The 15,465-nt window shown below is 45.0% G+C and overlaps 1 protein-coding gene across 1 annotated transcript in view; it reads right to left on the reverse strand.

Annotated features, from left to right (window-relative positions):
- Positions 1-15,465, reverse strand: part of LOC148435691 (atrial natriuretic peptide receptor 2-like) — a 66,451-nt gene that overhangs the window by 33,094 nt on the left and 17,892 nt on the right. Inside the window, exons 5-6 of the mRNA XM_088465638.1 lie at positions 6,565-6,705; positions 1,203-1,324 (exon numbers count right to left, since the gene is read on the reverse strand). Of these exons, the coding sequence (XP_088321764.1) occupies positions 1,203-1,324; positions 6,565-6,705 (263 nt within the window). The remainder of the gene's footprint in view (positions 1-1,202; positions 1,325-6,564; positions 6,706-15,465) is intronic.

The raw sequence follows: 15,465 nt of genomic DNA on the forward strand, positions 1-15,465 counted from the left end.
ATACCTTCAGCAGGGCTAATCAGGGGTACCCATAGTGGACCCCCATGTCAGAGCATCTTTTGGGGGATGTCAGGCTGATTTCCCCAAAAATGACAGCACTTTTTGCCTGTTTGCGTTTCGCTGGGTCCCGTTTTCGTCGATTTCAAAATGAATACGGGGATATGCGGGAACGCGTGCGATACTTTTTCACACCTGAAAGCAGCGATGATAGCGGAAAGTCCGGCAACAGACTTTTCACTTCTAATTGAATTCGGCCCTGAATTGCTTCATTTTGAATGTCTATTAATTTATTAACATTTATATAGCGCACACATATTGCGCAGCGCTTTGCATAGAGTATATCAGTCGGTCACGTCAGTCCCTGCCCCGTTGGAGCTTACACTCTGTATTCACTTCCACATTTTTTGTCCAGAGCCAGTTAATCTACCAGAATGTTTTTGCATTGTGGGAAGAAACCGGAGCGCTCAGATGAAACCCACGCAAACCCTGGGAGAACATACAAACACCACACAGAGTACAGTGGTTACAATCAAGCCCAAGACCTAAGGGTTTGATTCAGAGATGGACGCTAATACAATTGTCATGCAGATCGAGCGATTATTTGCCATTGCGCATGCGTTTAAGCCGCACTGCGTGTGCGCAGCGATTACATTGAGATTGTGGGCGCACATTGGATCTCATCACAAAGTGACTGACAGGTTGTCTGCATTTTGGGGTGGTAACGGGGAGTGGTCAGAAAAAAACACAGGCGTGCCTGTCCGCTTAAACGCCGTTACAAGGGCGTGCATAAATTAGCCACTGCTATTGCATACGCAGCTCTGCGTGTCAGAAGCGCACCCAAGGGTAAGATGGCTGCCGATGTGCTTTGATGTTACCGATATTTCCGCAGGTGTGCGCCGTCGCACTCAGGTAAAGAGGCATCAGTGGGCGCGTCTTTATGCTCGGGTGATCTTTGCTAACATTAGCATATTTTCGCGTGTGTTGAGTATGTAATCGCACCTGCGATCGCATTAGCGTACATCTCTGAATCAGGCCTTTAGTGCTGTGAAACAATGCTAACCACTGTGCTGCCCATAGGGCAATTTTATAATTAGCCCATTTACTTCAGAATCCCTGAAAACATTAGTATTAATAATTGTTTCATTATTAGAGCCCTGTACCAAGATCATTCGTCAGGATAACACCTGGAATTATGACCCTACCTGAGATTTTGCAAACCCATCGGTCATCGATCACACAGTTGCGTGAAGTCAGTCTCCCGTGGTAGATTTTATGGTGGTGAAGATACGCCATTCCACGTGCAATGTCTGTGGCAAATGAAAGTCTGGATAAGAGAAGACAGGAAGGCTTGGTGACTGCCAACCGGTTTATAAAGCCGTCTAGATATAAAGGGGCTGATGCTAGATGGAACCTACGTGGCTGTTGGCGTAGCGTACAATGGGTTAATTAATTTTTGATTTTGCACTCATGCCTTCTGGTGACTGGGAAGCGTTATGGGGATGACAGCCTAACATAGGCATGAGTACAGCAAGGTCACGTGTGTGTGTGATTGGACACAGACATATAATATATCAGAGCCGTATTATCTGCGGGTGTGCGGCGGCTGGTGCAGAGATACGCTGATGACGCCAGCACTAGCTGCTGCCTATGATTGGCTGGTTGCAGATGCACCACTGAAGCTGATAGGTGCTTCCTTTCAATGTCTATATTATATGTGAGTATATCTTTGTTTGTATACCGGAGGGAAAGTTCTTTCTGCAATATTTGAGAAGTGTACAGAGGTGAGGGAGAGGAATGTGTTACTACACAGGTAAGGGAGCATAATGTGTTACTACACAGGTGAGGGAGGGGAATGTGTTACTACACAGGTGAGGGAGAGGAATGTGTTACTACACAGGTGAGGGAGGGGAATGTGTTACTACACAGGTGAGGGAGGGGAATGTGTTACTACACAGGTGAGTGAGGGGCATGTGTTACTACACAGGTGAGGGAATGGAATGTGTTACTATACAGGTGAGGGAATGGAATGTGTTACTACACAGGTGAGGGAGGGGGATGTGTTACTACAGGGGTGAGCGGGGGTAATGTGTTACTACAGAGGTGAGGGAAGGGAATATCTTACCACAGGGATGAGCAGGGGTAAAGTGTTACTACAGAGGTGAGGGATGGGAATGTATTATTACAGAACTGAGGGAGGGGAATAAGTTGCTACAGGGGTGAGTATGGGTAATGTGTTACTACAGGTGTGAGGGAGGGATTGTATTTCTATACAGGTGAGGGAGGGGAATGTTGAATGTGTTACAACATGGGCAAGGGAGGGAAATGTGTTACTATAAAGGGGAGTGAGGAAAATTTGTTACTACAGATGTGAGGGAGTGGAATGTGTTAGTACACAGATGAGAAAGGGTAATGTCTTACTAGCAGTGAGGAAGGGGATGCATTACTATAGAGGTGAAGGATTAATTTGTTACAGGAGTGGTGAGATGAAAATGGAAACAGAGTATATATATATATATATATATATATACATACATACACACACACACACGGGATGCCTGGCGCTCCATATCTCGGTAGTCAGAATCCTGTCGTCGGTATCCTGACAGGGTAGAATACTGACACTTGTCGGTTAGTTTTCTAACCCTCCCCCTCTCCCTACCCTAACCCTAACCTTCCCTCCCCAATGCCTGAACCTAATCTCCCGTACTAGTGCCTAAACCTAACCTCCCCCTCTCCGCAGCCTAAACCTAACCCTCTCCCTAGAAAAAGGTGATAATTTTAAAATCATCTTATTTATTAGTAGAGGATATTTATTATTTGATGGAAGTTTCCATTTAAAGATAAGAAAACCTATTATACATTATACTTAGGAAACAAGCATATAGATTGAGTGTGCTGACATACACAAATGAGTATGAATCAGACCTAAGTGATCCATGATGGCTGAAATCTTTAGGGTACAAGTAGATATATGCTTATTTTGGTAAAAGAAGGCTTTAGGACAGAGGTTCCCAAATGCGGTTCTCAAGGCTCCCCAACAGTTCAAGTTTAAAGGTGCATACACACGTAACGATTTTTTTAATGATTTAACTAAAACGATGTCGCTATTGTTCAAAAAATCGTTCAGTTTCTGAGTTATAACGATGAACGATTATCGTTCATGCGTGCTCCCGTTTGTAGTTTACAGTTCATTCTGACTGACTAACTGAACGAGTTTCATGAAGGGAAGTTACAAAAATCATTTGTAGTTCAAAAAAATCGTTCATTACACTTTAAAAAATCTGACAGAAAATCGTTCATAAAATCGTTGGTAACAAAATCGTTGTGTGTGTGCAGCTTTAGAGATATCTATGGTTGAACACAAATGGTTAAATCAATTGACTGAGGTACTAATTAAAACACCTGTGGTCAAGCATGCATATCCGTAAAACATGGAAAAGAGAGAGAGAGAGATTTATGCATACACAGCCAGTTTTGTACCTAGCTTCACCAAATTTGGCATGGTGGTGTAATTTGACCAGGATTACATTTTTGGCTATGTGTGAACTCCACCAGGGCCATGAAGGTCTACATGGTGCCCACCAAGTAGGCCGTGGAGTCTCTGATGTGAAATTTTTGTTTAAGCAAGTTCGCTGAGGATGTCTTCCAGTGCTTAAAACTGCACTGATCTGAAGGCACAGGCTGGTATGTACCAGTGGGGGGCAGGCAGAGCTCCAACGGAAGAGCAGTGAGTCAGAGGATCAAATGTCACACTGCACCTGCACTGACAGTTACTAATTTCTTCCAACTGTCACACTGCACCTGCACTGACAGTTACTCAGTTCCTCCGACTGTCACACTGTACCTGCACTGACAGTTACTAATTTCCTCCAACTGTCACACTGCACCTGCACTGACAGTTGCTCAGTTCCTCCAACTGTCACACTGCACCTGCACTGACAGTTACTAATTTCCTCCATCTGTCACACTGCACCTGCACTGACAGTTGCTCAGTTCCTCCAACTGTCACACTGCACCTGCACTGACAGTTACTAATTTCCTCCAACTGTCACACTGCACCTGCACTGACAGTTGCTCAGTTCCTCCAACTGTCACACTGCACCTGCACTGACAGTTACTAATTTCCTCCATCTGTCACACTGCACCTGCACTGACAGTTAGGGTGCCCATCCACTAGAAGATTAAACTGAGCGATTGAACGATAACGATATCATTATAGTTCAATCGTTTGCAAATAGTTTGCAAAAATGTTTAAAACGACCAGCGACGCGCACTCCCGCTGGTCGTTTAGACATCCATCATCGGACAAACATGCTGGACAACCTGAAGGTAACTTCAGGTTCAGCATGTTTGCAGATGACTGATTGTGCCTACACTGAACGACTGCTCAATCAGTGTAGGCACATCACAGACTGACAAACGACTGCACGATTACAATGTCATAATTGTGCAGTCTTTTGCCTGTCTTCTAGTGGATGGGCAGCACTACTCTTCATATGCCATGGTCTCCAGTGTTGGTCTGTAGAGATTTCTGTTCTGCACTGATTTCTGGAACCGCAGTGATTTGTGACTCTATACTGAATTCTGTACTTCTGTACTGTAAGTCACTGACTTCTGTGTTCCTTGTCAAAGCTTTACCCCGTAGCAAAAGCTTGTACCTCCCAATGGGAAAAAAAGGTAACTATAAAAAGTAAGATGGGCCCCATCGCAGCTGCACCCCTTGCACCTATGGTAGTTACGCCCGTGCCCCTTAGTATACCACACCCTGTTAGCAAACAGTGGGGTGAGGAACATGTATAAAATGAAGGCTGCAGATGTACTTTATTCAATTCTTTAACCCTGGCAACGCCGGGTATCCCAGGTAGATTATACTAGAGACTGTATGTAGCTAATGGTTACAGATAGGGGACTGTTTGCAGAATAAACCCTCTGCGTTTGCTATGTCTGTATAAACTATAGATACAAACTGTCCCCAAACTCCAGGTACAGTCCCAAGGTTTGAAGATTTCTCCCTGGAAATTTGTGTCCCCCGGGAATGGACCTGTTTTTTAATGTTGATCATCTGCACAAAATACATTTTCTTCTCTTCTTGTGTATTTTGAATGTAATTCTCACTGTCCATCCTCATGCTTCACACTTTGCAAATTTCAAGTTATTACATTGAATCCTTGAAAATGCAAAGAAACAAAATTATAGAACAAAGTTCATTACACAAAGGTGGGGGCGGCAGAGGTGGGGGCGGCAGAGGTGGGGGCGGCAGAGCAATCTGAAACTCACATAGGGGAGACACACCAACTACCAGTGATGTTTGGAAGCAGTTGGGGTGACAGTTGCTGTGACATCCCCCCCCCCCCCTTTGAGTTTTGGACCATGCTGCAGCCCCACCTCTGGAGCCACCACTGAAACTTACCATCACGAGTAATGTGATACTCCATGGTCTCCCCTAGACCATATAAAACACTGGGCCGTATTCAATCAGAAGCAAAAAGCCAAGATTCGCAAAAAAGTATCGCCGATTGCGGCTTTTCGCCAGTCGGAAACTTATCTCCGTATTCAATTCCAAATACTTTTCGTGTACGCGGAAACTCAATGCAATAGGTGGAAAAGATTCGCCTCTGAATAGCAGGAGAAAAGGACGACATTTTTGTTATTTTGGGGAGCAAAGGTGGGGAAACCACTCAGAACCCTTGGGACAGCCCCTCAATGGATAACTGCGTCAAAAAATCCCCCCCAAAAAAGTACTTTGAATTTGGGGGCGAAAAAGTACAAATTGGGGGTACAAACATAAAAACTAACACAATTGTCTTTTTGGGGGTCTGCATGTATGGGTGAGGTACTTTTTTGATTGCAGGTGCGTTTTTTATTACTTCACTTTTACGACTTTAAAATATGCTAGCACCCATTTTCAAGTACCCCAAATTTAACAAGACTACTTATTTTCACCCAAACAAAAAGCTTTATGCCATTCTTCACCACTTGTGCAAAGACGCTAATTAGAGGCAATTGTACCAACTTAAGTACCCCAAACAGTTTAATCAGGACTAATCGGGCACTACTACATTGATCCCCAATGTTTCTGCATCTTTTTGGGGGGGTTCAGGCTGATTTCCCCGATTCTGACACCACTTTCCGCCTGTTCTGACTTCGCGTGTCTCCGTTTTCGCATCTTTTGGAATTGAATATGGCGAATAGTGGGGACATGAAAAGTCCGGCAGGCGGAGCTTTATCGCGGGTGCGAAACCAATTGAATACCGCCCTATATGTACTAAGGGGCCAAATATCATTGTGTAGTTGGTCTGCACACATAGCCTCCCTATACGGTACCCTCCGAAGGTGCGAGGAAAGAGTAGCGATGTTGCTGGCTCCGGAATGGAATATCGGAAAACTGTTGGAAGCTCAGAAAAAGTCATATAGGTGTAATTTTTCTTTAATTACAATGATTATATTATCAGAGGATATGAACAAATTGTGTAGTAGCTATTAACAATCCTTAGACATAAATCATACACATATATATATATATATATATATATATATATATCACACTATAATGACGCCACTTACCTGAACCCCCAGTTTAGGGGAACGTCATCATTCAGCAGAACGTCCGCTAGGCTTCCCTTCGGGCAATACTCGGAGATGATGAAGATGTTCCCTTCTACTGACCCTCCGATGAATTTACAGATGTTCTGATGATCCAGCTTCCTGCAGATTCAACCAAATGGGATCATCTGATATAAACCTGAGCGTTTCCAATCTCCTACTGGGAATTATATTACAGGGGACTAAGGGCATACGCACGCAATCGGTTGATTAATTCGCACAATGCACGTGTATGCAACAGTGCACGAGCCAGACACTGCGTTCGCAGAAGGCGCTTAACCTACTGGATAAATAGGTCAAACCTATATTAGTGCTAATCAGCACAATTTCACTGACCGCTGCCCCTCCACATATGGGGGGATACTGGATACCCCCGAGAAACAACAACAGGAAGAGTAACGAAAAAGTGGTAAGGCGCTGGTCAGTAATAAATTATCTTTAATACCATAAAAAAGAAAATTAAAAATATATAATTGGAGACGGCTGGATCTTGCTAAAGTTGATACAGGTTTGGCCAAATGGAAGGATACGTTTCCAGATTTAACCCTTCGAAATGTCATTACATCTTGTACTACACTGAATAAACAATTGGTATCTTCTTCATATGCTGAGATGCACTACAAAATATTGCACAGAGCGCACTATACACCATATCATATAATTAGAACGGTATGCAATCAGGATGCTGACGGTCTGAATAACGACCATCGGTATCCTGACTGTCTAATCCCGGCAAGGGTCTAATGACAGGCGTCGAAATCCCAACACCTGTCATTTTACCTATGCCGGGAACCCGGCGCCAGGCATCCTGATCGAAGGTAAGCCAGGCGCGGACAGCCGCGGAGGGGGAGGGTAAGGTTAGGGGCTCCTGGGGGAGACTTAGGGTTAGGCCCCCCCCCTGGAGGGTTAGGGTTAGGCACCCCCGGGGGGAGGTTAGGGTTAGGCTGTGGGGAAGGAGGGGTTACGTTTAGGCACTTAGAGGGGCATTAGGGTTAGGCACTTGGGGGGGAGGTTTGGGTTAGACACCCCTAAGGGAGGGTTAGAAAGGTTAGCGATACTTACCTTAATTTACGATCAGGATTTTCTCCCTTGCTGGGCTGCCGCTGTCGGGATTCGGTAAATCATACTGATTCCCATTAGAACACTTGCAACATAGGAGTTACTCAGGTGCAAATCCCACTGTAATTAGTATCCTGTTGTAGAGAAAAAGATGTATATTGTCTCAATAAATGTATAACAAAATCTCTTTGTGCCCAGAGAACTTCCAGCGGGCACCATTAGTAGGCTACAATAATAAACTGCTTTTAGAGCTTGTAGCAGAAAACAGTCCTATTAAATGGATTGGTATTTCCAGCTTGAGAATAGCAGAACTGTGATCTATTAGGTGTGTGTATTAGGGAGAGTTACATTTATACTGCATGCATGCTTAGTGGTTTTATATATTCCACAACTCCTTTCTGAGGAAGCCGCCGACGGTCTTGAATAGCCGGAGAAAAGCGTAACAAGTGCCCATCTGTGGAGAGGTTTGAACACATTCGGGTGAGTGCTGGACAGTGTGGCTGCCTGCGCTCAATTTACTGGACTCCGCTAAACATTGCTGCCGGCTAAAGACCATTGTGAACCGGTAAAATACTTGTGGTCTCTGGCCCTGATTCAGAGCCGGACGCTCTGACAGAGCGCTCGCTCTGAATCAGGGCCGTCCTTCTTGTTTTTCAGAGCAGCCTCCTGGCCGCTCGCATAGCTGTGGGTGACCCACAGCTATAGTGAGCGGCCAGGAAGATGGTCGTGATGGTCAAGACCATCGGGCTTGCGACGAGACCCTGCGGTAGGGTCTCGCTGCCGCAAGCCCAGGAGTGCTTTTGGCTCTATCAGAGCCAAAAGCACTCCCACTGACATCACTAGTGATGTCAGTGGGGCCGGACCCAGACGGTAGGCGTTCCCAGGGGAACGCCTCCGTCTGGGCAGCAACGCCCCCGGCACGCCCACCAAAGGGGGTGTGCTGTCAATCACCATCGACAGCACGCCCCCTTTGGTGCAAGACCCATAGAGACGGCTTGGCCGTCGTTATTCGGGTCTCGCGCATGCGCACTACAGAGCCGCCTCCGTCGTGCGCATGCGCACTTTGGCAACATCGACCTGCTTGCGAGCTCTGAGCGCTCGCGGGCGGGTCTGAATCAGGCCCTGAGTTTTAATTACAAGGGATGCCACTTGGGATTGAGTTGTGGAATATATAAAACCACTAAGCATGTACGGCGTTTAAATGTAACTCTCCCTAATACACACACCTAATAGATCACAGTTCTGCTATTCTCAAGCTGGAAATACCAATCCATTTGTTGGGACTGTTTTCTGCTACAAGCTCTAAAAGCAGTTTATTATTGTAGCCTACTAATGGTGCCCGCTGGAAGTTCTCTGGGCACAAAGAGATTTTGTTATATATTTATTGAGACAATATACATCTTTTTCTCTACAACAGGATACTAATTACAGTGGGATTTGCACCTGAGTAAGGTGCACCACATCGGAGGTTTTCCGGGGATAAAGTATCGGGCGCGCGCCCACTGTAAAGCGTTCTAATGATATGCTATTATTTTTCTACTGTGTAGAGTTTATGCTGCTACATTCTGTTTAGTAGGAATAACAAATCTGTTATAATTGTGGTCGTGCTGACAATTACATTATATGATCATTATGTTTTTTGTACTGTGTTGGTGCAATATAATTGTTTTTTAAGACTATTTCTTTTATTTTGCATTTAATTATATATTATTTCTTTTTTTTATGGTATTAAAGATAATTTATTACAGACCAGCGCCTTACCCCTTTTTCGTTACTCTTACTGCGATATCAGAGGCTACGCAGACTAATGACAGAGTGAGTAACAGGAAGAGCCGTTTGTGGGTGGTGACGGAGGGGGGGGTGATCGGGCGAATGCAGGCGTGTCCGTGCATTACAACGCCGTTGCATGGGCGTGCATAAATTAGCCACTGCGATACCAGACGCCTCCTGAGGACTTATAGCGTGCGCTGAAGTGAGCAGTTCCTGAGTGAGGTCTGACCTGCTGTAACTGTGCGTATGGGTCCGATGTTAGTCGATGTTACTAACTATTTCGCTGTATTGTCAAAGAGTACGGATGTGAGCAAGGGGAAGTGGGCGTCCTTATGCAAAGGCAAACTTTTAAATATCGCCGCTGATATTAGCAACGCAGTGAATCAGGCCCTAAGAGCAGCGAGGAGATCACTGTGAGGAAGGAGCCGACTGGTCTATATGTACCTAATGACCGGTAGTTCCTATATAGTGTTATTTCAGAATTCTGGTGCTATGTTATATGCTATAGTCCCTATATAGCGCTACGGGAGAGCACTGGTGCTATGTTATATGCTATAGTCCCTATACAGCGCTATGGGAGAGCACTGGTGCTATGTTATCTGCTATAGTCCCTATACAGCGCTATGGGAGAGCACTGGTGCTATGTTATATGCTATAGTCCCTATACAGCGCTATAGGAGAGCACTGGTGCTATGTTATATGCTATAGTCCCTATACAGCGCTATGGGAGAGCACTGGTGCTATGTTATATGCTATAGTCCCTATACAGCGCTATGGGAGAGCACTGGTGCTATGTCATATGCTATAGTCCCTATATAGCGCTATGGGAGAGCACTGGTGCTATGTTATATGCTATAATCCCTATACAGCGCTATGGGACAGCACTAGTGCTATGGTGATATGTTATATGCTATAGTCCCTATATAGCGCTATGGGAGAGCACTGGTGCTATGTTATATGCTATAGTCCCTATACAGCGCTATGGGAGAGCACTGGTGCTATGCCATATGCTATAGTCCCTATATAGCGCTATGGGAGAGCACTGGTGCTATGTTATATGCTATAGTCCCTATACAGCGCTATGGGACAGCACTAGTGCTATGGTGATATGTTATATGCTATAGTCCCTATATAGCGCTATGGGAGAGCACTGGTGCTATGTTATATGCTATAGTCCCTATACAGCGTTATGGGAGAGCACTGGTGCTATGTTATATGCTATAGTCCCTATACAGCGCTATTGGGGAGCACTGGTGCTATGTTATATGCTATAGTCCCTATACAGCGCTATGGGAGAGCACTGGTGCTATGTTATATGCTATAGTCCCTATACAGCGCTATGGGAGAGCACTGGTGCTATGTTATATGCTATAGTCCCTATACAGCGCTATGGGAGAGCACTGGTGCTATGTCATATGCTATAGTCCCTATACAGCGCTATGGGACAGCACTAGTGCTATGGTGATATGTTATATGCTATAGTCCCTATATAGCGCTATGGGAGAGCACTGGTGCTATGTTATATGCTATAGTCCCTATACAGCGCTATGGGAGAGTGGTGCTATGTCATATGCTATAGTCCCTATATAGCGCTATGGGAGAGCACTGGTGCTATGTTATATGCTATAGTCCCTATACAGCGCTATGGGACAGCACTAGTGCTATGGTGATATGTTATATGCTATAGTCCCTATATAGCGCTATGGGAGAGCACTGGTGCTATGTTATATGCTATAGTCCCTATATAGCGCTATGGGAGAGCACTGGTGCTATGTTATATGCTATAGTCCCTATACAGCGCTATGGGAGAGCAGTGATGCTATGTTATATGCTATAGTCCCTATACAGCGCTATGGGAGAGCACTGGTGCTATGTTATATGCTATAGTCCCTATACAGCGCTATGGGACAGCACTAGTGCTATGGTGATATGTTATATGCTATAGTCCCTATATAGCGCTATGGGAGAGCACTGGTGATATGTTATATGCTATAGTCCCTATACAGCGCTATGGGAGAGCATTGGTGATATGTTATATGCTATAGTCCCTATATAGCGCTATGGGAGAGCACTGGTGCTATGTTATATGCTATAGTCCCTATATAGCGCTATGGGACAGCACTGGTGCTATGGTGATATGTTATATGCTATAGTCCCTGTACAGCGCTATGGGAGAGCACTGGTGCTATGTTATATGCTATAGTCCCTATACAGCGCTATGGGAGAGCAGTGATGCTATGTTATATGCTATAGTCCCTATATAGCGCTACGCGAGAGCACTGCTGCTAGGTTATATGCTATAGTCCCTATATAGCGCTATGGGAGGGCACTGGTGCTATGGTGATATGTTATATGCTATAGTCCCTATACAGCGCTATGGGAGAGCACTGGTGCTATGTTATATGCTATAGTCCCTATACAGCGCTATGGGAGAGCACTGGTGCAATGTTATATGCTATAGTCCCTATATAGCGCTATGGGAGAGCACTGATGCTATGTTATATGCTATAGTCCCTATACAGCGCTATGGTAGAGCACTGGTGCTATGTTATATGCTATAGTCCCTATACAGAGCTATGGGAGAGCACTGGTGATATGTTATATGCTATAGTCCCTATACAGCGCTATGGGAGAGCAGTGGTGATATGTTATATGCTATAGTCCCTATACAGCGCTATGGGAGAGCACTGGTGCTATGTCATATGCTATAGTCCCTATATAGCGCTATGGGAGAGCACTGGTGCTATGTTATATGCTATAGTCCCTATACAGCGCTATGGGAGAGCACCGGTGCTATGTTATATGCTATAGTCCCTATACAGCGCTATGGGAGAGCACCGGTGCTATGTTTTATGCTATAGTCCCTATACAGCGCTATAGGAGAGCACTGGTGCTATGTTATATGCTATAGTCCCTATACAGCGCTATGGGAGAGAAGTGGTGATATGTTATATGCTATAGTCCCTATATAGCGCTATGGGAGAGCAGTGGTGCTATGTTATATGCTATAGTCCCTATACAGCGCTATGGGAGAGAAGTGGTGATATGTTATATGCTATAGTCCCTATATAGCGCTATGGGAGAGCAGTGGTGCTATGTTATATGCTATAGTCCCTATACAGCGCTATGGGAGAGCACTGGTGCTATGTCATTCTATAGTCCCTATATAGCGCAATGGGAGAGCACTGGTGATATGTTATATGCTATAGTCCCTATACAGCGCTATGGGAGAGCAGTGGTGCTATGTTATATGCTATAGTCCCTATATAGCGCTATGGGAGAGCACTGGTGCTATGTCATATGCTATAGTCCCTATATAGCGCTATGGGAGAGCACTGGTGCTATGTCATATGCTATAGTCCCTATATAGCGCTATGGGAGAGCACTGGTGCTATGTCATATGCTATAGTCCCTATACAGCGCTATGGGAGAGCACTGGTGCTATGTTATATGCTATAGTCCCTATACAGCGCTATGGGAGAGCAGTGGTGCTATGTTATATGCTATAGTCCCTATACAGCGCTATGGGAGAGCACTGGTGCTATGTTATATGCTATGGTCCCTATACAGCGCTATGGGAGAGCACTGGTGCTATGTTATATGCTATAGTCCCTATACAGCGCTAAGGGAGAGCACTGGTGCTATGTTATATGCTATAGTCCCTATACAGCGCTATGGTAGAGCACTGGTGCTATGTTATATGCTATAGTCCCTATACAGCGCTATGGGAGAGCACTGGTGCTATGTTATATGCTATAGTCCCTATACAGCGCTATGGGACAGCACTAGTGCTATGGTGATATGTTATATGCTATAGTCCCTATATAGCGCTATGGGAGAGCACTGGTGATATGTTATATCCTATAGTCCCTATACAGCGCTATGGGAGAGCATTGGTGATATGTTATATGCTATAGTCCCTATACAGCGCTATGGGACAGCACTAGTGCTATGGTGATATGTTATATGCTATAGTCCCTATATAGCGCTACACGAGAGCACTGCTGCTAGGTTATATGCTATAGTCCCTATATAGCGCTATGGGAGAGCACTGGTGCTATGGTGATATGTTATATGCTATAGTCCCTATACAGCGCTATGGGAGAGCACTGGTGCTATGTTATATGCTATAGTCCCTATACAGCGCTATGGGAGAGCACTGGTGCAATGTTATATGCTATAGTCCCTATACAGCGCTATGGGAGAGCACTGATGCTATGTTATATGCTATAGTCCCTATACAGCGCTATGGTAGAGCACTGGTGATATGTTATATGCTATAGTCCCTATACAGCGCTATGGGAGAGCAGTGGTGATATGTTATATGCTATAGTCCCTATACAGCGCTATGGGAGAGCACTGATGCTATGTCATATGCTATAGTCCCTATACAGCGCTATGGGAGAGCACTGGTGCTATGTCATATGCTATAGTCCCTATACAGCGCTATGGGAGAGCACTGGTGCTATTTTATATGCTATAGTCCCTATACAGCGCTATGGGAGAGCACTGATGCTATGTTATATGCTATAGTCCCTATACAGCGCTATGGTAGAGCACTGGTGCTATGTTATATGCTATAGTCACTATACAGAGCTATGGGAGAGCACTGGTGCTATGTTATATGCTATAGTCCCTATACAGCGCTATGGGAGAGCACTGGTGCTATGTTATATGCTATAGTCCCTATACAGCGCTATGGGAGAGCACTGATGCTATGTCATATGCTATAGTCCCTATACAGCGCTATGGGAGAGCACTGGTGCTATTTTATATGCTATAGTCCCTATATAGCGCTATGGGAGAGCACTGGTGCTATGTTATATGCTATAGTCCCTATACAGCGCTATGGTAGAGCACTGGTGCTATGTTATATGCTATAGTCCCTATACAGAGCTATGGGAGAGCACTGGTGCTATGTTATATGCTATAGTCCCTATACAGAGCTATGGGAGAGCACTGGTGCTATGTTATATGCTATAGTCCCTATACAGCGCTATGGGAGAGCAGTGGTGCTATGTTATATGCTATAGTCCCTATACAGCGCTATGGGAGAGCAGTGGTGCTATGTTATATGCTATAGTCCCTATACAGCGCTATGGGAGAGCAGTGGTGCTATGTTATATGCTATAGTCCCTATACAGCGCTATGGGAGAGCAGTGGTGCTATGTTATATGCTATAGTCCCTATACAGCGCTATGGGCGAGCAGTGGTGCTATGTTATATGCTATAGTCCCTATATAGCGCTATGGGCGAGCACTGGTGCTATGTCATATTCTATAGTCCCTATATAGCGCAATGGGAGAGCAGTGGTGCTATGTTATATGCTATAGTCCCTATATAGCGCTATGGGAGAGCACTGGTGCTATGTCATATGCTATAGTCCCTATATAGCGCTATGGGAGAGCACTGGTGCTATGTCATATGCTATAGTCCCTATACAGCGCTATGGGAGAGCACTGGTGCTATGTCATATGCTATAGTCCCTATACAGCGCTATGGGAGAGCACTGGTGCTATGTTATATGCTATAGTCCCTATACAGCGCTATGGGAGAGCACTGGTGCTATGTTATATGCTATAGTCCCTATACAGCGCTATGGGAAAGCACTGGTGCTATGTTATATGCTATAGTCCCTATACAGCGCTATGGGAGAGCACTGGTGCTATGTTATATGCTATAGTCCCTATACAGCGCTATGGGAGAGCACTGGTGCTATGTTATATGCTATAGTCCCTATACAGCGCTATGGGAGAGCACTGGTGCTATGTTATATGCTATAGTCCCTATACAGCGCTATGGGAGAGCACTGGTGCTATGTTATATGCTATAGTCCCTATACAGCGCTATGGGAGAGCAGTGGTGCTATGCTATATGCTATAGTCCCTATACAGCGCTATGGGAGAGCAGTGGTGCTATGTTATATGCTATAGTCCCTATACAGCGCTATGGGAGAGCACTGGTGCTATGTTATATGCTATAGTCCCTATACAGCGCTATGGGAGAGCACTGGTGCTATGTTATATGCTATAG

The sequence above is a fragment of the Taudactylus pleione genome, unplaced genomic scaffold (genome assembly GCF_031769625.1).
Source record: "Taudactylus pleione unplaced genomic scaffold, aTauple2 ptg002072l, whole genome shotgun sequence".
NCBI lineage: Eukaryota > Metazoa > Chordata > Amphibia > Anura > Myobatrachidae > Taudactylus > Taudactylus pleione.